The sequence below is a fragment of the Elephantulus edwardii genome, unplaced genomic scaffold (assembly GCF_000299155.1).
Source record: "Elephantulus edwardii isolate Elephantulus edwardi_28Jun2011 unplaced genomic scaffold, EleEdw1.0 scaffold00096, whole genome shotgun sequence".
Taxonomy (NCBI): Eukaryota; Metazoa; Chordata; class Mammalia; order Macroscelidea; family Macroscelididae; genus Elephantulus; species Elephantulus edwardii.
Window position 1 is genome coordinate 4,519,508 of NW_006399846.1, and position 25,834 is coordinate 4,545,341.

The following is a 25,834-nucleotide window of genomic DNA, read 5'->3' on the forward strand; positions in this document are numbered from 1 at the left end:
ACAGGATAGAGCACGGTTTAGGGCTGTTGTACATAGGGTCGCTATGAGTCGCAAAAGACTCGACGGCACATAACAACAACAACAACAACAACAACAATCCATGGTATGTTCAAGACTCTTCTCCAGCACCACAACTCTAAAGTATCAATTCGTCTGTCATCCTTTGTCATTGTCCCGCTCTTTGAAGCATAACAAGTAACTGAGAAGACCATGGCTTGGGACTGACATCGTTGCTTTTCAACACTCTGGAGAGGTCCCTGATAGCAGATTTTCCCAATGCAATTCGTCGTTTGATTTCCTGACTGCTGGTGTTAAAGAGTGTTGATTGTGGATCAGAGCAAGCTGTAATTGTTAACAACCTCAATCTCTTCTCCATCTCTCATGGTGCTGCCAATTTCCCCAGTGGTGAGAATCTTTGTCTTCTTGATGTTGAGCTTCAATCCATATAGAAGAATACAGTTCTTGACCTTCTGCAGCAAATGCTTTAGGTCTTCTTCAGTTTCAGCAAGTATGGTTTGTCATCTGCATATTAACACATTTAAATGTATTTATCATTTCTTCCATATGTGTGTGTGTATATATATATGTACACATGTACATATATATATACACAATTTAAAAAACACACAAATATATATGTCTACATATGTATGGTGAGATGCAATCCATATTGAAGATTATAGACCGTGACTTTCTGAAGCAAATGTTATAGGTTCTCCTAAGTTTCGATGAGCAAGGTTGTGTCATCTGCATAATGCAGACTGTTGATGAGGCTTTCTCCAATCCTGATGCTACATTCTTCTTCATCAAGTCCAGTTCCCCAAATCACCTGTTCCACATAGGTTGTTATTAGGAGCCACTGAGTCGAGTACAACTTATAGCGACCCTATGAACAAAAGATCTGAACCCTGTGCTATCTTCACACTTCCTGACACACTAGACCCTACTGATATGGTCACCATGTCAATCCACCTGAGGGTCTTCCTTTCCTTCATCAACACTCCACTCTTCAAGTATCATGTCCTTCTCCACAGAATAGCCTTCCCTAGTGACACACGCAAAGTATGTGAAGCAAAGCCTCATCATTCCTGCCTCCAAAGAGTACTCTGTTGCACTCTCTCCAAGATATATGTTCTTTTGGCCGACCATGGGATGTTCAGCACTCTTCTCCAACACTATAGCTCAAAGGCGTCAATTCTTCTTCTGTCATCCTTATTCACTGTCCAGCTCTCAGATGCATAGCAATTGATCAGAAAGAACATGGCCTGAATCAGACACACCTTAGTCCTCAAACTGACATTACTCCTCAATAATTTGGAAAGCTTCTTAACTGCAGATTTTCCCAGTGCAATGAGTCTCCTTATGTCCTGACTATAGGTACAAAGCTGTTAATTGTGGATCCAAGTAAGATGGAAAAAAAGTAGTATAACGGAATGCACAAAGAGTGGAATTGGAGAATAAAAACAGAAGAATTCAATCTGCATTTCTCAATCTCAGACAACTCAAAAACAAATTTAAACCTCAAATTGCAATACTGAAACAAGCTGTGGGCAATATATTGAATGACCCAGAAAGCATCAAAAAAGATGGAAGAAATACACAGAATCATTGTACAAAAAAAAGAACTAACTGACACTGAAAACTTTCAGGAAGCACCATATAAACAGGAGCCAATGATAATGAAGAAGAAGTAGAAGCTGCATTGAAGGCATTGGCAAAAAAATAAGGTCCCAGGAATCAATGGGATACCACTGACTTGCTTTAATTAACAGATTCAGCCTTGGATGCACTCACCAGTCTATGCCAGGATATTGGGAGCACAGCTGTCTGGTCAACAGATTGGAGGAGGTCAATATTTGTTCCCATTCCCAAGAAAGGTGATCCAACTGAATGTGCAAAATGTGCAAACTATCGAACAGTAACATTAATATCACATACAAGTAAAATACTGCTGAAGATCATTCAAAAATGGCTAGAACAGTTGGTAATGTCAGATGGATCCCGGCTGAGAGTAAAGAATATCAGAAGAATGTCTATTTGTGCTTTATTGACTATGCAAAGGCATTTGTGTGGGTCATAACAAGTTGCGTCTGACACTGAGAATAGGAGTCCCAGAGCACTTAATTGTGCTCACTGAAACTTACGCTTGGACCAGAAGGCTGTTTTGTGAACAGAGCCAGGGAACAGTACATGGTTTAAAATCAAGAAGGGAATGCATTAGGCTTGTATTCTCTTTCCATACCTATTTAATTTGTATGTTGAGCAAATTATTCAAGAAGCTGTACTCTATAAAGAGGCAAGTAGCATTAGGAACAGAGGGACTCTAATCAACAACCCGAGTGATGGAGATCACACAACCTTGCTTGCTGAAAGTGAGGAGGACTTGAAGCACTTATTGCAGAAGATCAAGGAATGCAGCCTTCAATATGGATTGCATCTCAATGTCAAGAAAACAAAAATTCTTACCAATGGACCGAGAGGCAACATCATGATAGACAGAGAAAAGATTTAAATTGTTCCTCCTGTAGATCGAAAATAAGGATTCTCACCACTGAGCCAACTGGCAGCATCACAATTGATGGAGAAGAGATTGAAGTTGTTAACAATTTCATCTTTCTCAGACAGAAAATCAATATACTTGGAACTAGCAGTCAGGAAATCAAAAGATGAGTTGTACTGAGAAAGTATGCTGTCAAGGACCTCTTCAGAGTGCAAAAGAACAATGATGCCAGTTTAGAGACTAAGGTGTGCCTGATCTAGGCCATAGTTTTCTCAGTTACTTGCTATGCATTGGAGACCTGGACAATGACTAATGATGACAGAAAATGAATCGATGCCTTTGGATTATGGTGCTGGAGAAGAATACTGAAAATACCATGGACTGCCAAGAGAACAAACAGGTTTGTCCTGGAAAAGGTGAAACCAGGTTGCACCTTGGAGGCAAAGATTTTGAAACTCCATCTCATATACTTTGGGCATATTGCCAAGAGGGATCAGTCCTTGGAGGAGGACATCATGCTTGGAGAGGTGGAGGTCAGCCCAGGAAAAGAAGACTCAAGATGAGATGGATTAACACAGAGATGTATTGACACAGTGACTGGGACAATGGGGGCAGGTGTGTCAGAGACAGTGAGATTGGCTCAATATAGGGCAGGGGTCAGAGCTATTGTTCATCAGGTTGCTATGCGTTGTAGTCAATTCAATGGCACATAACAACAGCAACAACAACAACAACATATATGCATATATGTATAGGGAGCTTTTGAGGCTTAGTGGAAAGGTGTTGTGCTAATCCCAAAGCATCTAGCTGAAATCCCAGTAGCTGTGCCAGGGGAGCAGGATGGGTATTTTCTGCCTGTGTGACTTACTTAAGCCTCTGAAAACCTGCTGAAGGTCAGCTATGGTGGGCTCTGACTCAAAAGTACTGAACAAGAGCAACAACATATATGTAGGACGTATTTAAAGGAAGGTATGTTTAAGTTCCTCATCTCACATGCTTTGGGCATGTTATCAGGAGAGACTTGGGAAAGTAGAGAGTCAGTGAAAGAGAGGAAGAACTTCAATGAGACTAAACGACACAGTGACTACAGTAATGTGCTTAAACACAGTGGATATTTGTGAGGATGGGACAGGCTAGAGCAACATTCTGTTCTGTTGTACAAAGAGTTGCTAGGTGTCAGGGTTGACTCAATAGCACCTAAGGATAGCAGCATGCTCAAGTTCTAAGTTACTGAATTTCTCATTCAAGAATTCAAGAAAGAAACACTGCTGCAGAAAGTAATCTTGAATATTTTAATAGATCTTTTAATAGATGTCATATGTACAGGATTCACTGAAGAAAGGAGGTGCACGATAGCCAGCCTAACCTGATTGATGCCAAAAACCAACGGCTGAGCAAGGGCCTCTAAACGTTGACTGTCTTGGCTGGCTTCACATCTTCAATTTCAGAAGACAGCCAGCGGTAAGTGCGATGACGACGTAGCACCTCAATGGCCTTGAGCTCCAGAGGTGTCGCCTGAATCTCAAGGTCTTCCAAGCCTGGCAGGTGAGGCAACTTCATGTCTGTGATGTGAACCTTTGAATAAACAAAGAACCAAAGAGAAGGCTGAAAACTACCAAAGAATAATGACTGGTATCTTAACAGACATTTAACCCTTCAAGCTGGCTTTCTTTCAAGCAGCATGCAGCAGATTTTGATTCCTAGAGCTCATTATTCATAAAACAAAAAGAGAAACCTTTAAAAAAAAGAAGAAGAGGCAAGGTCCTAAAATATTAGATAACATATGGGCCTGGCACTAATCATGAGCATAGGACCTGGGCTCCATTCCACAGATCCAAACAGAAATAAGCCTTGTGTAGATAAGCAGAGCTCCTTAATTATATTTGCCAGTGATTGTATTGAGACAGATCTTTACTACAAAAGGACATGATGCTTGGTAAAGAAGAGGTTCAGCAAAAAACAAGGGAAACCTCCATGAGATGGAATAACACGTGCCTGCAAGAGTGGGGTCAGGCATACTAACATCTGTGAGAATGATGAAGGATTGGGCGGTAAGTAAATCTGTACAGAGAAGCCGCCACAAATTGGAGTCAACTCAACAGCAATGAACAACAGCAGAGCAGATTTAGCTAAGCCCCTCATTTTCCCTTGTGCTTGTTTTCTGAGGTTTTTTTCCTTCTTCAGTTTCTGTTATTTCCTAGTAAAAGACAAATTAATCACCTTTTTTTAGCTATACTTATTTCACTTCCTAATGCTCACTACAGAAATAAAAACACACATCCAAAAGTCAAAGAAGGCCTAACATGCAAAAGCATACAAGCAGAATCAACATGTATAGGAAGGCATCAATTGTTCTCCGCCCTATGCAATTCTTAGTAGAGTGCTATAAGGCAGCCTCCAAACTGAAGTCAGATCCCATTAGCTTATTTGATCAACAATTCTCAATTACAACGTAAGAAGCACGTTAGCGTACAATAAACTAAAGCGTCGTGACAATTATTCCTCCAGCCAGACCTCTCACAAACGGAAGAGGATCCCTGAGAATAGTCTCAGGTTTCCACACTGCCTGTCATACAGGGGATGACTGTGGGTCCCACAGTCTAAGGCCTATTTTCCCATCTTCTTGGCAGGTCAGTTTTCAGATCACATTCAATAAACAAATTGGCTAGTTCTTGACAAATAAAATATACTGGTCTTCAAAGGTTGGAACAGCACAAAAACCCATTGCTGTTGCCTGTTCCAACTCATGGTGACCCTCCTTTTCAATGCTGCAGGAGTCAGCCCATCTTTCTACTTCAGAGCAGCTGGTGGATTTGAACTGCCAGCCTTTTGGTTAGCAGACCAACACATTATGCACTATGCCACCAGAGTTCCAAGAAACATAACATTTTTGTTTTACTTTGCATCTTCCAAAGAAATCTCTCTAAACATAGTGAATAAATAAACCATGAAGAAGATGAGCACAGAAGGCAATGAATAAGAGAAGAGCTAGGTATTTGGAATCCAACACACTGTACAGGAGATTGGTTGCAAGAATAAGAAAGGACAGGAGGTTGGATGAGACTGAGTGCAGGGGAGACTACCATGTACTCTACTTTTGCTAACTGGGCATTTTCAACGTCAATTATAATTAGAAAGGAATTTAAAAGGTAGGGACAGGAGGATGAGTTCTAGTTGTAATGAATTTTGAGGGTTCCCCCAACAGTACCTGATGACGGTCTAGACCTGTGCTATCCACTACAACAGCCATCAGTAAATGTAGCAATTAGTTAACATTAAGTAAAATAAAAATCTTACTGTCACAATAGTCACACTTCCACTGCCAGACCCACCTTGCTAGTGGTTAAGTATTGGCTAGTGCCGATTTTTATCTAGACAGGTAAAGAAAAGGAAGACTGAAGAAAACTCTTACACATTTTTGAGCACCACAGTGAACTGTGATATTGAGATAAGAGACACATGGAGAGAAGAGCGTTTACAGTTCTGTTTATAAGCACGTTATGCTTCCATCGAGTCAAATTCACCTCAGGTCAACCCTGTGCGTGCAGAGTACAATTATACTCCACAGGGTTTTAGAGGCTGGGCCCTTTGAAAGAAGACTGCCAGGTACTCCTCCTGAGGCACCTCTGAGGGGGTCTAAACCACTCACCTTTCAGTTAGCAGTCACACACTTAACCATCTATATCACTCAGGGCCTCAAGATGATCACAGAATGTCTGAATAGTTGGGCAAAAGAGTCTGTGGGAAGGGGTGGGAATGAGACTCAGGGCTGGAGATAAATCTGCAGTCATGAGCTTATAGATAGCAACTAGAGTGAATATGGGCCTAGGGGTGGGTCATTTATAGAATGTAAAAGGGTAGAAAAGAGAAGGGCTGTGGACAGTTATTGGGCTTGCAAGTATTTAGAGATCAAGAGACTGAGAAACATGGCCTAGTGGGAGGAAGGGATGTAGATTGGACCAGAATCCAAATGGAAAGACAAGCATTCAAGAAGAAAGCAGTCATTCTGATAAATGGCACCCACAGATGATGTAAATGAGGACAGAGGAATGAGGACTGAATTTCACAGCATGGAGATCAGAGGTCCCTTAAAAAGAGCAACTTCAGAGTGGTTAAGACGGGAGAAAAAGCCTGACTGGAAAAGATTACAGAAAGACTGAAGGGAAAGGCCTACAATGCACAACTCTTAGAAGGGATTAAAAGGGGACATGCAGTGAGAAGTGTTTTGCATTTTAGAAAAATAAGCTTGATTGTATGTTGATGGGAGTGGTCCAGCAGAGAAGGAAGAATTGATAATATAAAAGAAAAGACAATGGATTAGCAGCCTTAAGAGTCAACTGAGAGCAGAGATTCAGTGCATAAGTACAAGGACTGATCTCAGACAGAAATCTATCAGAAATGAAAATGAATTCTGGCCTATTCTCCTAGACACTGGGAAGCATCCGCTCAGAGAGAGGGGTGCACTGACTCCAACTCACCCGTTCCACTTTATCCCTCGTTGTCCAGGGCTCAAATGGACTCATCTCAAAGAATCTGGCCACCAACCTAGAGAAAGGAATATATAAGGCACATGAGAAAAACGTCTCCATGACCATTACTTAAGCTAGACAGGAAGAACCACAGGGCTCCAGCAAAGATGAGCATTTGCTGTCCTTATTATTATTATTTTCATAATCAATTGTGGCACCAGTGAGGCTATTTCTGCTTTTTCTGTCCTTGTTGTTAAGTGCCATCGAGTTGCTTATGACTCACAGTGATACTATATACAAAAGCCCTAAACTCTGCTCTGTCCTATGCCAATCACACTGTCTCCTATACACCCATCCCGATTACCCCAGTCACCAAATCAATACACCTCATAGAGGGCCTTCCCCTCTTGTGCCATCCATCCACCCTTCCAAGCATGATGTCCTTCTCCAAGGACCGTTCTCTCCATGTCCAAAGTATGTCAGACGAAGCCTCAGAATCCTTGCCTCCAAGGAGCAGCCCACTTTAACCCTCTCCAGGATGAATCTGTTTGTTTTCTTAGAAGTCCATGGTACACTCAAGAGTCTTCTCCAACACCATAGCTCAAAGGCATCAATTCACCTTCTATCCTCCCTAGTCATTGTCCAACTCTCTGATGCATAACAAGACTTTCAATTCAACCGAGTCTGGTGGCTGTAGTAAATTATCCACTAGTAAGACAATGAACCTTAAAGTAAAAACCAAAACAAACCCACCACCAGCCACAAAGCAAACAAGAGACACCCAACACTCAATGTTGTTGTTGTTCTTGTTGTTGTTTTTATGTGCAGTCGAGTTGAATATGACTCACAGAAAGCCTATGAACAACGCCCCTGAACCCTGTCTCATTCTATGCCATCCTCATCTTTTCTGATACATTTGAAGCCACAGCTGCAGTCACTGGGTCAACCCATTTCATAGGGGGTTGTCTTCTCTTTCATCGACCATCATATTTACAACCATGATGTCCCTTTCCAAGAAGCTCTCTGGATGCACTTTTGCTAAGATGTATCTATTTGCCATTCATAGCAACCCTATGAACAACATATTTCCTATAACCCTAGATGAAAGCATTAGGAAGTGTATCAAGTTCATTCTCTCCTAGAAGGTACACAAAAGCAGTACTTTACTTACTGGTAAGCAAAATGTGGCAAAGGATATGGGATGAAGGGTCTGTGCGCCATAGCAAAGATATACTGAATCAAGTCAAAGAGGATGTACCGATTTGGTCTATAAAAAGAAAATAAGTAACATTTCAAATTATTTCTTCCTCATACTTTTTAACTTAACAAAATAACATTTGAAACACACATGCTAATATTATAGTAAATACAAAGCAGCAAAAGGAAAAATCATAGATAATCCCACTAATCAAAGATAAACATATTCAATATATACAGTTCTATCCCCTTGTTGTTGTTGATTGCTATCAAGTCGAGTTTTACTCATAGTGACCCAATTAACAAAAGACCCAAAGCCTTTCTACAACTATTGTCGTTTCTCAAAGTTCATAGAGTTTCCAGAGGCATGTTGTTTAGGAAGCGGATGCCACTCCTACTTCCAAACCTTTCTTAAACTGGGAGCTCCACCAAACACCGCCTGCCATGGGTAACCATTATGGTATTTGACACCCCAATGGCACAAGGTTCAGCATCACAGCAAACAGAGATTACCTCAGTACAGCAAATTGACACAAGAATGCTGTACCACTTAGAAGAATGTTCCTCCAAAATAACAACCGACTTTTAAATACAAAGGCCCTCCAGAGTCTTGGTGACTCTAAACAAGAGGCTTAAATAAAAAACAATCAATATAATATGTTGTTGTTATATTGTGCTGTTGAGTTGCCTGCGACCTATAGCAATCCTATGTACAACAGAGCTGATCCCTTCCCTGTCCTGAGCCAGTCTAATTCTGACACACCAACCTCCACTGCCTCAGTTACAGTATCAATCCATCTCTTTTTATTTTTTAAAATATGAGGTTATATAATACATCCTATTCTCTAATGTAGTTCTAATTTTGCATGTATCACAATCATGTTTATGTCATTATTCTTTTCATGTTAAATAGTTCTACATTTTCCATTACCTGTAAAATCATAAATTAATTTTACCAAGATTCAGTTTTCACTCACATAACTTAGTAATCTTTCTATTATAAAAGGATGCTTTAATGAGCACTCTTGTGATAACTATAGATACCTATGCATGATTGTACTTATTTTTTAAAAAATTTTTTATTTTACTTGATTTTAACAAACATTTTCAAAAAAGTTAGATTTTCTTTCATTCACTCATGCACATTTTTAGCCCCTCTCCGTCCCTCCCTCTCCCTCCCCAAGTTCACCTTGTTTTTTTAAATATTCATTCACTGTTATACAATTACTTCCCTCTCCCCATTCCTCTTTGCAAAGCAGCTCTTATTCTGGGCTATTGTCAAACATGTAATGCCTGATCATATATTCCTTTTAAATAGTTCTTTCCTTCATGTTTTCCAGTACACTGTTCATTATCTATGCACTCTTATCCTTCTCTCCTCTCAAACCTTCATGACAGGCTTGTAAATGCTGTGTAAATGCAAACAGTAAATGCTAGTGAGGTTGTGGAGAGACTGGAACTCTTATTCACTGCATTGGAAGGTCAGCTATGACCTGGTTCCAACTTGACAGCACATAACAACACACAATAAGATCTGTAGAGCTGTATCTCATTATGATTTGGATTTGCATTCCTCTAAAAACTAATAATGCATATTTTTCATATGTTTTCTGTCAATTATCAATTGCTTTAAGTCAACTTCAACTCATAGTGACCCCATATGTGTCAGTATAGAACTCTGCTCCGTTGGATTTTTCATTAAATTAGTAATAGCAAAACACAATCCAATGATACAGAGACTCTTAATTCTGGAACTATATATTACCAGAATATATGCTATATTCAATGTGTACTGCTTCCTGGCTTGAATAAGTGTAATTTTTTTCTAGAAGTAGGGATTTTTTTAGGAACAAGACTACCACTTAATTATTGAATTAGAATCTAACTTTTCACAGGACATCACTTCTCATTAGTTTCTTTCACAAAGTAACAAGTTCCTAATTATTAGGTAAATTTGGTACCTCTCAATTAGACAGACTTAGAGCCTAAGTTTGTTACTTTCCTAAAATTCAGCTAAAAGGTTTTCACATAGTTGCAATATGAGTTTAATAACTACGTCAAAAGACTAAACTGAGCCCCAATTTCTTGGAGATTTTTTTTTAATAGAAGCATACAAGAAATGACCAAATATTGTTGTTGTTCTGTGTCATCGAGTTGGCTGCGACTCACAGTGACCCAAACCCTGCTCTATCCTGTGCCAATCTTACTGTCTCTGATTGCACATACCCCTATAACCCCAGTCACTGAATCAATCTATCTTAACAAGGGTTTTCCTCTCTTGCACTGTCCCTCCACCCTCCCAAGCATGATGTTCATTCTCCAAGGACTGATCCCATCCTTGCAACATGTCCAATGTATGTCAGACAAAGCTTCAGAATCCTTGCCTCCAAGGAGCAGCCCAGCTTCACCCTCTCTAGGATGAACTTGTTTGTTCTCCTAGAAGTCCATGGTATATTTAACACTCTTCTCCAGCACCACAGCTCAAAGGCATCAATTCTCTATCATCCCTAGTCAGTCACTGTCCAGCTCTCTGATGCATTGCAAGTAACTGCAAAGACTATGGCCTGGACCAGGCGCACCTTAGTCTCCCGAATGCCACCGTTGCTCCTCAGTACCTTGGTGAGGTCTCTGACAGCAGACTTTCCCAATGCAATTCATCTTTTAATTTCCTGGCTGCTGGTACTAAGGGTGTTTATTGTGGAGCCAAGCAAACTAAGGCTGTTAACAATCTCAATCTCTTCATCATTGTGATGCTGCCAGTTGGCCCAGTGGTGAGAATCTTTGTTTTCTTGTTGAGCTTCAATCCATATTGATATATTGTGTTGTCATCATTGATTGCCTTGAGTCGAGCATGACTCATAGCGAAGCGACCTCATGAGCAAAAGGCCTCAAACCCCTTTACAGCTATTGACATTTATCAAAGCCCACAGGAATTTGTGATAAAGATCTGAAGGCATAATTTAGGAAAATCCAAAAACCAAACCCATTGCTATTGAGCAGTTTCCAACTCACAGCAATTCTCTATCAGGTTTTCAAACCTATAAATCTTCAAAGGAGAGGACTGCTCATCTTTCTCCCACAGAACAGCTAGTAGATATAAACCACCAGCATTTTACCTAGTATTTTAAGCCAGTTCTTTGCAACCTTTTAAGGCATTACAAATACTCTATCAGAACTAATTAAATACTGCAACTAATCTTACTCTTAAAAGTGTGTTGGCTGGGATATTAGAATTTATAAGAATACCCTTGTATATAATAAAAAACAACACTGGGGTAAGATAAAACCATTGTGGGAGAATCACTGGACTAAGTTAGTATATATAGTAGTGTAGGCCAGTGGTTCTCAGATTTCGGTGACAGGATAATCATTGGTTAATGCAGATTCTCACTTTTCCTCAAATTATGATTTAATATAAAGAGGAGATTCTAATACTGGTGGTCTTTGAGACAGCACTGGTCTCAAAGCTAGGGGAGAAAGGTTTTTGGAATAAATACAGTGACAGAGGAATGAGCTCACTGCTACTGAGTCAGAACCAACTCACAGTGGGCCCTCCCACAGGTTCCCAGGACTGTACATCACACAGGAGGAGACTGCTCCTCTTCCTCCTGTGCAGCTGCTGGTAGGTTTGAACCTCCAGAAAGGCTCAGTCTTTGTGCTGGGAGCACAACTCTACATGGACTAGGTCATCAAACATACCGTAAAATGTAACAAATAAATCAGTTAGTAATTTGTTTTGGAAATTATTGATGTCAACCATTATGATTGTTTCACTGTAATATGTAGCATACTATTAAGGTAACACTCTAGGTACCTACCCAGTGAAGGCAAACGTTTTCCCTCTGGCATCAGGATCTTTAATCACGTTAATAATTCCTTTGGACACATCCACAACCTGTAAGAAATTATAACACATGGTTAAGTCATTCTTGAAAGAGAGAAAAGAAGAAAGAAAAAAGGGAGAAGGAAAGAAAGCAAAACACACTAATCAGAAAAAAGAAACAAAAAAGGATAATGGAGTAAAATGAAAATAATGGTATAAGTTTCTTAAAGAACGTAACTTCTCAAGAGCACAAATAATCTCCATATTAGAGATGATTTAGGGTCACCTAAACATTGTCTTATCAGAATGACTCTGTCTTCAAATGCCCTTCCTGAATTTCCTGTTTACCCATTCTCCCATCTCATCCCTTATCACAAACTATCAGCTGGACCTTGCTAATAGATTTTTGGCTTTCCAAAATGGCAGTCTTGGATGCATTAGCCCAGTAGTCCATAATAGGGGTGTTTTCCACCTCCAGAGTACACCTGACATTGGCTGGAGACATTTTTAAGGAGCTCTGGCACAATCCACAGCACACTGCACTAACTAGAAGACCACACATATCTGGCGAGCAGATCTGAAGAAGGAAGACAGGCAGTTTCCTCTCATTAAGATTTACAGTCTCAGAAATCTGATGGAGGGTCACAAGTGACATGATGGCCGTTGAGTGTGAGGTTTTTCTTTGGAGGTATTTTTAGTTTTTACACTTGTATGGGAGAAGGGGACATCTCTGGCATTTAGTAGGTAAAAGCCAGGAATGCTTCTAAACCTCACAACACCTCCAACAGGAAATTACCAGGCCTAAATTTCCAATAGTGGGCCCTGTATAGATTGTTTCTGGTACGTAGAATATTTTTCCCCTCATTACCATCATCTGATAGTTTGTTCTATTTAAAGTCTCACCTTGGATCACTTTCCTGAGGCCTTCCCTGATTTCTAAAGTAAGGATTAGGTATCCTCTGATGCGATGACATAAAACACTCCACCTTATCATAGCGAATGATGACTGCTTTACTTCCCTGCCTTTGACTGAGAGCAACCTGAGGATAGTAATTTGTTTCTGCCTAAACATGAAATGTACAGTGCCTTATACATTAAGGGTTCAACACAGTTTATGTAAACAAATGACTGAAAAAAAGGCAGAGAGGACTGGTACCTCTTAATTCTGTTTCAAGATAGTCAAAGCAAACTGACACAGAAGAAAATAATGGAGACACTGGATCAGAATGAAACCAGAAAACTGATCACTTGAATTTTAATTCAGCTAGACTCCTTTCCAAGCCCAGGGTACTTACATATACTGGTTGTTTCTCGGTCTTCAGGCCCAAGGAAATAAGAGGCACACCACCAAATGCACGCATACCTGGCAGAATAGATAATGAAAACTCTTCTTAGAAGGCCTAGACAACTATAAACTAAAACTCAAACTGATTATGGTTTTATATAAATCTACAGGACAGAGTGAAATTGCTTCCTAGGCTATAATCTTTATGGAAGCAGATGGTCATATCTTTCCCACTGGGAAGCAGCCAGTGGGTTCAAACTGCTAACTTTTCTGGTTAGTAGTCAAACATGTTAGCCACTGCACCACAAAAGCTCCTTACACTGCTATGTCACTGCTGTGTACTGCGTAGTCAGAACTGACTTACTACTGACTCTCCAGAAGGTTTCCAGAGGCAGCAAACTACACAGGAGGAGATTACCCACCTTTCTCCCATGGAGCATGTGGTGGATTGGAACCAGGTTCCTTTGGGTTGGCACTATAACTCCTTACGATTAAGCAACCTGCGTTCCTTATGCTGCTAGAGGACCTACCAATCTCCAGTTCGGTATAAAAATTCTGTGTAGTAAAAATAATGTGATTCTAAAGAAGGTAAACATCTTGTAAGAAACAGCCAATTGTCTTTTCAAACTATAGACATGAATGCAAAAGATTAGGAGGAGAGCGAGGAAAGAGCAAATGGATTGGCTTCCTTCATTCTACGAGACTAAATGCGTGGCTGCTCATTTTAGTAAACTCTAATTGTGCCTGTTTCTAAGGGGGAGCACAGGTAGCCACAGATCAGTGACTTAAACAAAAATTGAAAACAAAAGAATGTTGCCAGTGAATTAATTCCAACTTAAAGCAATCCCATGTGTGTCAGACAGGACTGTGCTCCACAGAGTTTGCAATGGCTGGTCTTTCAGAAGCGATTACCAGGCATTTCTTCCAGAGCTCCTCTTGGTGAACTGCAAGCACCAACCTTTAGGTCAAGCATTTAATTGTTTGGGCCATCCAGTGACGCCCATTCAGTGAGACAACACAGGCAACAACCCCACTCCCTGAAGAGAATGGGGGTGGGGCGGGGAGAAAGAGAGAAGCTGACTGGTAAAGGAAAATGTTGTTTATTATAAAAGTAGAATCACAAATTATGGAAAATTTTGTTGTTGTTCTACACCATGGAGTTGAAACAGACTCATAGCTGACCCTTGAGCTATAAATCACATGGGAGAAAACTGCTCATCTTTCTCCCACAGAGTAGCTGATGGATTCAAACTTCATGCCATTGGGATGACAGCACAATTCCTTTCCACTAGGCCACCCGAGCTCTCTATATGGAAAATAGAAGTATAATATATAGTGTTGGAACAGCCGTCTTATAATTTGGGGGAGGGGAATAGGAATAACCTCACTTCTCATATTAGTTATTGCTGTTGTTGTTAGGTGTCGTTGAGTCAAACACGACTCATAGTGACCTTATGAATAACAGATAAAACTCTGTCCTATCTGTGCCATCCTCATCATCTCTGATATACTTAAGCCCACTGATGCAGTCACTGCGTCAATCTGGCTCACTGAGGGTCTTTACTTCTTTCACTATCTCTCTTATCCTTCCATACATGATGTCCCTTTCTGAACAACATGGTCAAAGTATATGAGACAAAGCTTCACCATCTGTGCCTGTAAGAAAAACTTTGGCACTAAATCTCAAGCGGGTTAAGTTAAAAGGTAAAATTGTTTGCTTTTACGGTTTTCCTTTTAAAGAAGCATTTAAAAGCAGAATTTAATAAAAAATGTGAAAAGACACAAGCAATAAGGGGGTAAAAACAAATGAAGAAAATACAAAAATATTTAAGTCAAAAAGAAACATCTGCAATAAATATGATAAAAGCTATTGCCTTACTACTATATACAGCCCAAATATGTCAGTAAGGAAATAATCAGTAAGCATTCTCTCTCAAATCAAGCATGGTCAAAGATGGGAAATGCATAGAAAACTCACAGAATACAAATAATTAATATGGAAAAGCATGAAGCTGCTGATAAAATGGACTTCCCATTGAACAGCCAGATAGGTGCACCTTTGATTTAGCAGCACAACTTCCTACTGGCAATGTCACCAAAACTCCCTTTATGAAGATTATAGTAATTGATTTTCATTAGTAAATGTTTCAAATATTTATTTGTATATCTCAGATTGGTTTTGAGGTTTCCTCCAATACTGATATGGCATTTATCTTGATCTAGTTCCATTTTCAGACTGAATAAAAAACGATGAATATTTAAGACTAAAAAAAAAATGGACTTCCCAGTACTCACTCTCAAACTCACTACATTTTCAAGTACTTCTTTTATAAGACTGTCAAATTCCCTCTCCATTTGCTGTACAGAGGAAACTTGTGGTTGCTGTGATGCTAAACACTGTGACACTGATGTGTCAAACGTGATAATGGTTACCCATGGTGGACAGTGTTTGGTGGATCTCCCCAATTAAAACAGTCTTAGAAGCAGGAGTGACATCCAATTCTGAAATAGCTTGCCTCTGGAAACTATAAACTTGGAGAAACAATGAAAGTTATACAAGTGTTCAGGTCTTTCATTCACATGGTTGCTATGAGTTGTCTACAACTTGATGGCACTTAACAACAGCAACAGTATATATCCAGGGAGCTCTGGTGGTTCACTGGGAGTTGCTCTGCTAATCCAAAGACCTCTCTCACGGTTTAAATCCACCAGGAGTTCCAAGGGAGAAAAAAAGATCAATCTCCTCTCATTCAATTTTTAGCCTTAGAAATGCAATGCTCAGTCAAATAGGAGTCAGTTCTGACTTGGTGGCAAGCTGTTGAGTATATTCCCACGGCCACTGACTAAGTTCTGACCTACAACAATCATCCACCATCTTTCTGAGGCTATCAATCTCTAGGAGGAGACTGCCCATCTTTTCACTGCCAACCTTACACTGAACAGCTCAGTAAGTTATGCACTAAACTACGTGGGCACCTACTACATAAAGGACTAACTGAGAGGTTAACTGGTAATCCAGTAGGATTATTGAACTTTGATCGAGTTCAATTGTATGTGCTAAACATACAAAATATATTTCCCCTTTAATTTTTTTCCCCTGAAATCTTCTCACTTAGTCAAGAAGACAGATGGATTGTGATAAATCTGTTGTTGTTACGTGCTGCCTGCTCAACTTAGACTAACAGAAAGCTCAGAGGACAGAGCAGAACTGCCTCACTGGGTTGTCCAGGCATGTGGGGAGATCTAGTGCCGTAGTCCATAGAGTTGCTCTGCGAACCCAAAGGCCAGGCCTTTCTGGCAGTTCAAATCCACAAGTGGCTCTGAGTGGAAAAAAGATGAGCAATCTCTTCCCATTCAATTTATAGCCTCAAAAACCCAATGGAAGGTCAGCTATGAGTCAGTTCTAACACATGGCAATGACTTTGAGTGAATCTTTACATAAACATATCATTAGATTTTTTTTTTCCTCCCGCAGAATTGCTGGGTAGGTTTCAACTATCAACTTTTGGTTAGCAGCTGAACACTTCACCACTTTCAATAGCAAAGTTCAAGACAAGTTAAAAAACAAAAACAAAAACAAAAATCCCTCATAACCAAAATCTAAAACCAAATTATGGAGAAGAGAGGGCAAAATGAAACAAAAAAACTGGGTAAGTATTGAAAAACTCCCAGCCTTTATCATCTCACCCCAAGAACATAGCAAAGTTCAACAGGGCAATAAACAATGCTGGCAAGGTTGTGGAAAGACTGAAACTCTTATTCACTGCTGATGGGAATGTAAAATGGTACACCTACTGTGGAATGCTGTCTGTCACTTTCTCAAAAAATTGGAAATAAAACTATCATTTAAGCCAGAAATTCCACTACTGGTAATATACCCTAAAGAAACCAGAAACAGAAATATCATTTGTCTCAGCAATTCCACTACTGGGAATATACTCTAAAAAAAGGGAAAAAAACAGAGCCACAAGTCAAACAGATGTATGCACAGCCCATGTTTATTGCTGCGCTATTCACAATCCCAAACAGATGGAAGCAACCCAAGGTCCAATCAACAAACTAATGGAGAGAAAAACTAAGGTACATTCACATAATGAATAGACTATTACATAGCACTGAAAAACAATGAATTCATAAAGCATTATACAACATGAGTGAGCCTGGAAGGCGTTATGCTGAATGAAATATCTTTGTCACAAAAGGACAAATTCTGCATAATACTGCTGTTATAAAATAGGCCTGATATGGGGTGTAGGGAGGAGAATAGGAAAAGAGTAGATAGATAATGCACTGGAACAGATGAGGGAAGAATTGTCGGAAAGAAATATATCTTTAGGCATTATATGTATGATAACAATCTGGAGCAAGAGGTGTACTACAAAGTGGACTGGGTGAGGGCAAAGAGTAGGGAAAGGGAACAAGATGTGCAACAATAAATGAATTTTTTAAAAGGAAGCCTCCCAGCCTTTATAATACCAACTCACTCTTTCCAGGGTAGCAGGCACTGTGTCACTGACTCTGGCTCACTGTACCCTCCTGAGTGCCAGTGTAGAACCATACTGCACAGTTTGTAATTTGATTTTTTTGGAAGCAGTCATCAGTCCATATTTCTGAGGTACGTCTACGTTGATTTAAACTTCCAGCTTAGTAGTCAAGTACATTAATTGTATCCACCACATTGGTATGATCAAATCATTATTTATGATCTCTAAGTCCTTTCCACAGAACTCACCACAAATCAAAGACCTATAAAATGTATCTGACAAAATGAGGTGTTACTTCTTTACCTAGTCTTCAAAACAAACACCTAAGTGATGCTGCAAATACAATTAAAATGAGAAAGCAGTTCAAACACAGATGCTCAAATTAAGAATACAAATGAAGCCAGTAAGTACTTAAACATGCACACCAAGTGTCATAACAAAGTTGCTTCATTTCATTAACATCCCACACCTGAAGTACACGCCAGCATCTCTATTTTAATAGATGAAGAACCTGCCACTTTGAGATGTGACAAGGTCACAGAGCTAGTTAGCTGCAGAGTCAAAATTAAAGCTATTTCTCTGACTCCAAAATTCATTCTCTTTCCATTAACCAGTCATTTCTTTTCCCAAGAAGGGTCATGTTGACAATGATAATATAACCTTAGTCCTTCAAGTCAGAGAACTTTGTTGGCTTGTACTTCAATTTGGTTAAGTGGTGTCCCTCTTCCATTATATAAAAGGAAGACGAAGACATACTTGCAAAATAGTTGAGGAATTTATCTTCTCTTCCAAAGATGTCTGACGGCTTTATGATAGTGGCATCTGGAAATGCATCTCTCACCTCCTTCTCTCCAACAGCCTAAATAAACAATCAAAGAAGAATACTATTTCAAGTTCTGAGGCAAGTCAACAACACCCCTCATCCTTCCTTTATCAGGACACTACTCATATTGCAAGGGCAATCTCCTCCCATGTGATTAACTGCCTCTGAAAACCCCCTGGAAGGCTGGCTATGGGTCAATTCTGATTCATGGCAGACAAAACTCATTTGCCAAACTCTGACTATCCGCTAAATTAATCTTGTTATTCATAAAACTTACATATTATAAAAAATCTGCATTACGATTTGGGTGAAAGTATAAATATATTCTCCCTGTGTTTATATTTTCCATTGGTGTCCTTAGTTCTTATCTCTACTTGCTTTCTGAGCTTTGTTGTTGTTGTGTACCATAGAGTCTGACCCATAGCTGAGACCCATAGCTGACTCTCCAGTGGATTTTCCAAGGCAGTGAATTGCATGGAAGGAGACTGCCCATACTGCACCTTCAGAGTAGCTGGTGGTCTACAGGACTGCAGTGTAGCTTCTTGCCACTCGGCCACCTGAGCTCCTTTCTGAGCTTTACCCCTCAACCCTGCATGGTTGAGGGCTCTAAGGAATGTACGCTTCCCTGGTGCTACTGTTGATCTTTTAGGCCTATCATTTGGCTAAAAATTGACCCATGAGGATGAGTTTGGTTCCACAGTCTTTGTCAACCAGATCTTTTTGTGGTTTTGCTCCACATTTTTCTCCTACTCTATCCAGGACCCTCTATCATATCCCTTTCAAGTCAGCCACGGTAGCCAGGTACCATCTAGTTCTTCGGTCTGAGGGGCTTAGGGACACGTAGTAATCCTTTAGACTGTTTTAATGTGCTGGATTATATTCATTCTTCCTTGCTTGAGACAAGAATAACCAGTAGTTGCACCTTATATGCCAGCTCACAAGCTTTTAAGCCCCAGTCACTACTTCCAAAGATGTAGAAAATGGTTGTTGTGGACTATTACACAATTTCTAAAAACACACAAAGATACCCTGCACTTTGCAAATCTTGTTAGGTTTCTGTGCATTTTTATTTCTCAGAAAACCCAAAACCAAAACTAATGGTATCAAGGCAATTCTGACTCGAAGCAGCTTTATAAGATATAGAGGCACTGGCCCAAAGGGTTCCCAAGGCAAAATATCTTTGCAGAAGTCAACTTCCTAGTCGTTGTCTTTCAAGGCAGCCTGTGGATTCAACTGGTTAAACTGGCTAACAGCCCAATGCTAACACGCTGCATTAGCAGGACTCCTGTCTTATTCTAAGGAAGCTTACACTAAAGGAAGAGAAAACCCAGAGTAGAAATTCTGTAGCTTTCTTCTTCCCCTCTAGTCACATGTTCTCTAGGTGGTTTCAACAAACTAGGAATCTGCAAAAGAGAGAAGGATGCGGCAGTGGTCTAGCAATGGAAGCAGAAGCAGTATGCATTTATTTAGATGTGGTCATGAGTAGAATCATTGACTTACCGAAACACCAAAGCTACAATATTCCTGCTTCTTATCATCTAATAACTTTGAACTTCTCAGATCCTTGATCTTCTACTGTTCACATTCTAATTTGTCATACAAAGGATCACATCAATCTCTGAAAGTGCCCTTTTGCTAAAACGCTAAATGAACACATCCTATTCCGAGGTGGCAGTCTCCTATGTTTCCAGCCTGTTTGTCTTTTATTCATCCAATCCTTAACCTTCTCAGAAACTACAGTCCATCCACCTTGCTTCCTCCCCTTATCAACCTCTGTGTAATTTAGATTACATTCCATGGCTCTTCTTCTCAATCTTACCAATAGGATATACTACTTTCTCCTTTTCTCCTTTATTTACCAGAAAAAAAAATCCCAATCCTTTTTTATGTAATATTTATTCTTTTTTTCATTATTGAACATTTTCTTCCCTGCTCCCCCAACTCCACCCAGCAATGCATCCCTTGTTCGAGATTGTCATACATATGCCTAATCAAATTCCTTTCAGATAGTTCTTCCCTCATCTGTTCTAATGCAGTGTTCATTATCTATCCACTCTTTACACATTCTCCCCCTACCTCCCTCCCCACCCTGTCTGTCCTATTTTAAAACAGTAGTGTTATACAGTGTTTGTCCTTTTGTGACTGAGATATTTCACTCAGCCTAATGTCCTCCAGGCTCCCCATGTTGTATAATGTTTTACAAGTTTATTGCTTTTCTATGCTGCATAATATTCCATCATGTGAATGTACCATAGATTTTCTATCCATTCATTTGTTGATGGTTACTTGTATTGCTTCCATCTCTTTACTATTGAGAATAATGTAGCCATAAAGTGGGTGTGCATACATCTGTTTGAGTCTTGGTTCTGGTTTCTTTAGGGTGTATTCCCAGTAGTGGAATTGCTGGGTCAAATGATATTTCTATTGCCAACTCTTAGAGAAAGCACCAGACAGCTTTCCGTAGTAGCTGTACCATTTTACATTGCCACAAGCAGTGAATAAGAGTTCTGATCACTCCACAGCCTTGCCAGCATTTGTTATTTGCTGCCCTGTTGATTTTTGCTACTGTTACTGGGGGCAAATAATATATTTGTTTTCAAAAACATAATCTTGGGGAAAAAAACCACCACTCTTTAGATAGAGTCTTTTCAATCACCTCATAATCATGTAAAAGTTAGATAATGAAAAAGAAAAGATTTGATATTTGTACACTTTGAAGTTGGCATAGAATACTGTTATGGTGGCTTACCAGAAGAATGAACAAAGAAGTCTTAGAACAAACAGAATGTGCCTTCAAAGAGAGGATGGCAGAATTCAACTTGTACTTTGGATACATTGTCAGGAAAGACAAGTTACTAGAATAAACACTGCTCAATGAGATGGACTAACAATGGATTCAAATATGAAGATGGTGCATGACTAGGCAATATTTAATTTTTTCTAAAGAATTTTTACATAAAGTTGGCATTACTCAAAAGACAGCTAATAGTAACAACAACAAAAAAATCCCTCATACTTTTTTCCCTTTATTCCATCCACCAGGTAAAAATCCCAATCAACTATGTAATCAAGATACATTATCACTAAAATTGAGAAGAACAGGGATCCCAGAACATTTAATTGTGCTCATGTGGAACCTATACATAGACGAAGAAGCAGTTGGTAGAACAGAACAAGGGAATACTGCATCGTTTAAAATCAGAAAAAGCATGTGTCAGTATTGTATTCTTTCTTAAAATCTATCCAATTTGTATGTTGTTGTTATTGCTAAGTGCTGTGAAGTCGAGCATGACTCACAGCGACTCTATGAACAAAAGGCCTGAACCTTGTTATATAACTATTGTCATTTCTCTAAGTTCATAGACATTCCAGAGGCATGTTGTTTAGAAAGTGGATGCCACTACTGTTTCCAAGCCTTTTAATCCAGGAGCTCTGCCAAACACTGTCCACCATGGGTAACCAGTATGGCATCTGTTACACCAGTGGCACAGAATTAAGCATCACAAAAATTATTACATGTTAAATTCTTTGTCGTTGTTATTCACAGAATGCTCTGTTTCCCTACCAGCACACAGGACCATGTCATCACATGTCACCATCTCTGTGGGATCTAGGTTTCTCTGGAGGGACACAGGGAAAGAGTAGATGGAGCAAGAGTGAGCTTTACTTGATCTGCACTTACTTGTGACAAAGCCTGAAAATTTCAAGTTGATCCATCCACCAATTAGAATCATAGGGTGACATCTGTTACATTCTCTTTCATCATGTCTGTGAGCACAGTGGGATAAGTCATAGGAGAAGGTTGTATAATAAGTCAATTAGTTTGAAAAGCTGGACAATAGGAAGAGGAATGTGGCATCAGGATTGGAGGAAGATCACCTGTAATATGCAGGTGACACAGAAGGCCAAAGACTACAGCCTTCCACACAGTTCATGCTTTAATATAAACAAAAACCGTCCAATTAGACCAAAGAACAACATAATAAATGGAGAAAAAAACTGAAGTTATCAAGGATTTCAACTGACTTGAATCCACAATCAATACCCACAAAAGGAGTAGTCAAGAAATTAAACAATGTGTTTAGTCCTATCTGCTGTCAATGACCTCTTTAAAGGGTTAAAGAGCAAGGATGCACTAAATTGTGCCGTACAGAATCAAGTCACAGTATTTTGCTTCACATATATGTGAAAGCTGGGCAACTAATGAGGAAGACTGAAGAAGAATCAATGCCTTTTAATTGTGGTGTTGTTGAAAGTACTGAATATAGATGAACTGCTGAAAGAAAAACCACATCTGTCTTGGGAGAAGTCCAGCCAGAGTGCTCCACAAAAGCAACTGGACACAGTGTCAGAAAGGTTTAGTTCTTTGAAAGGGACACCATGTTGGAAAAGTGGAAGGTCAGCAAAAAAAGAATAATCCTCAATGGGAAGGATTGAGACAGAATCACAACAATGGGCTGGAGCACAGCGGAGACTGTGGCCATGGTGTGGGGCAGGGCGAGTCTGCAAACTGCTGTGTACAGAGCTCCTGAGGATCAGAGTGAACTCTGTGGCACTTAAGAACTACAGCACAACAACATCAGATACTTTCAAGTCTCTTCACATTTCTGATCTCCCTTTCTTTCCACTACTCTTTAGTAAATGACTTCTCCTTCTAATTTAAAGAGAAAATATAAACCAGGAAAGAGAAACCGCTCAAAGTGACCATTCTGACGAAAAGCAACCCAACAAAGGGCAGAAATGTACACTATTCTTCCTTTCTTATAATAACAGAAGAGTGGCAAGCACTGGAACTCATCTTTGCCCACTTGCTCAGAACCTGCTCAGTTTGCTCACTCCCGTAACTTCTGTTTCAAACCCTTCACTAGAACCTCTCACCAGCATTTTAACCATGTTAGCATCTCATATCCTAAAATTTGAGAAAATTCAAAGTCAGCATCCCCCCAGCTATCTCCCCTTTCATTGTCTTATTATTTTAAAATGTCAACTCTCACTCTTCCCAGTGCTTCACTTCCAATGCATCCGTCACTCCCAGCCCCACATATGAAAGCTATTCTTGATAAAGTCACTGATGGCCCCCATACGAATAGAACCAAAGGTAACTTGACAGTTCTCATCTTTTCTTCTCAGTGAGATTAAGCATAAAAAAAAATCTCCTTGTGACACTGTCTTCCTTTGGCTTCTAGAACATCACAATCTTCGGTTTTTCTCTCTCATCTCTCTATACACACTTTCTTAGTCTTTTGCTATTTCATTAGTGACTCCTCCTCTACAAAACCACTAATTATTTGTATTCCTTTGAGGCCAGTTCAAGGTCCTTTCAATCCAGATTTCTTCAGTAGGCCATCTTATCTGCTCCCAATGCATTGATACCTAACTGTGTATCTCCAACCCAGACCTGAGCTCCAGAGTAATGAATCCTATTCACTGCTGTTACCTGGAGATGGACATGCATCTGAAATGCAATCCAAGTGCATAACGGATGGACGGCTGTCTTTTATTCTCCAGAAAACAGATTTTGTCTATCTCATATGCAGATTGGAATTACCTAAGAAGAGTTGAAAAATATGATGCCCAAATCTCATCTCCAGAGACTCTGTTTTAATTCATCTGTAGTTTCCCTCAGGAAACAAAAAAACACAACTCCCTCAGAAATTCTAATGCATGGTAAAGGCTAAGAACAAATGCCCTAAAAGCTATTCTTTCTCAGATGTTTCTCGTTTTATGAAACAGTCCCACCATTCACCCAGAGGCTTAGGTTAGAGGGTTGAACACCTTTAACGTGTTCTTGCCTCTCTGAACACTGCCCTTCTAAACAATGATTCAGATCAATCAATATATGAGTGCTAGGGAGGAGGTGCATACGCACACTCGTTTTTACCTTCATCCTCTCAAAAATGCAGTATGAAAATTTAATACCTGAATGTACTGAAAGCCAGTTCTCTGACTGTAAGAAACAGTGCTTGCAAAAAGAGATATTAATATCTGAGAGGAGCAGAGGAAGAAAGTTTAGGCCCTTGTGGTGTTAGGATTCTTTTACTTTTCTATCCATTGCCTTAGACCTAAGCACACAGCCAGGTAGGAATGTGTAAGTAAAATCAATGTTTAAAGTTCCACCCACCACCCTAAATCCCTTGAGGGCATGATCTTCAGCGGCTCCCAGGTGGACACATGATTCACCATTTATTATCAACAGCTTCAAGGCCAATATATGAGAGCACACTAACCTGACTGTGGAGAGACTATGGTGTGGCATAACCTGATGAAGCCCTGGAGATGGAGCCAAAGTTAAAGCATTTGCTTGCTGAGTGATTCAAAGAGGATCTAACTCATGACAGCTATGAGACAAACTTGCAGGACAATTACATAAAACAGAGGTTTTAAAAAAAAAACAAAACAAAAAAACCCCAGAGGTTTTTGACATTTGTTTTGCTGGACTGAACTTAGATTTTCACTTGCTAACTGAGAAGGTGTCTGAATTAATTGAGGATTGTGTGTCTTGCTGTTAATCTGGTTTGAGATTATGCTTTACTAAACCTGAACTTTAACTGTGTGGTATCTTTTGCCTCCTCCACCTCATAACCTATTTCCCTAATAAATCCCACAACTGTAAATAAAAACAGATTTTGTAAAGACTCTTGGTCATTTGCAGTGATTGGCAGAAGTAGGTGCAGGAGCATGGAGAGCCACGTCTGACCTTGTGAGGATCAACTGTATACTGTGGACATTGTTGATGGGGACAGTTTCCCTTGTGGAAATAGTAGTAGATGCCTGACATTATTGATTCTCCTTGATGAACTTAGGCACCAAAGGTGCCTCATCTTCTTTACCATTAGATTCTCCAGATATACGAGCCTACAAATTCCCTTTGCATCAGTCAGTGTGCACTGGATTTTCTGATAAAAACAATACTAATAGATAGGAATTTCCTTCCCTTATTATATGTTCCTATAGCAGTTTACTATTTTGCAACATCTGGTATATCTGAAATTATTTTCCTCAATGGATTAAAATTTAGACATGAGCTAGGATCTCGTCTGCTACATTCACTACTCTAGCCTCAGTGACCCCAGCACAATATGTGGCACAAATTATTAGAATAAACTAGTATAGGTAAAAAAATAAATCAATAAATAAATAAACTGGAGCCACTGTCAAGGAAGCCAGGTGTCCTTATCAGGCTGACCCAAAACAGGCTCACTATGGCAAAAATCAACTGCTGACAGCAGTCTCATACAATTCTTTTTGAGTAC

The 25,834-nt window shown here is 39.7% G+C and overlaps 1 protein-coding gene across 1 annotated transcript in view; it reads right to left on the bottom strand.

Moving 5' to 3' along the window:
* Window positions 1–3,904: 3,904 nt before the first annotated feature.
* Window positions 3,905–25,834, bottom strand: part of NDUFA9 (NADH dehydrogenase (ubiquinone) 1 alpha subcomplex, 9, 39kDa) — a 44,402-nt gene continuing 22,472 nt past the window's right edge. The window contains exons 6-11 of the mRNA XM_006891365.1: window positions 18,515–18,617; window positions 13,285–13,352; window positions 11,985–12,061; window positions 8,141–8,236; window positions 6,979–7,045; window positions 3,905–4,075 (exon numbers count right to left, since the gene is read on the bottom strand). Of these exons, the coding sequence (XP_006891427.1) occupies window positions 3,905–4,075; window positions 6,979–7,045; window positions 8,141–8,236; window positions 11,985–12,061; window positions 13,285–13,352; window positions 18,515–18,617 (582 nt within the window). The remainder of the gene's footprint in view (window positions 4,076–6,978; window positions 7,046–8,140; window positions 8,237–11,984; window positions 12,062–13,284; window positions 13,353–18,514; window positions 18,618–25,834) is intronic.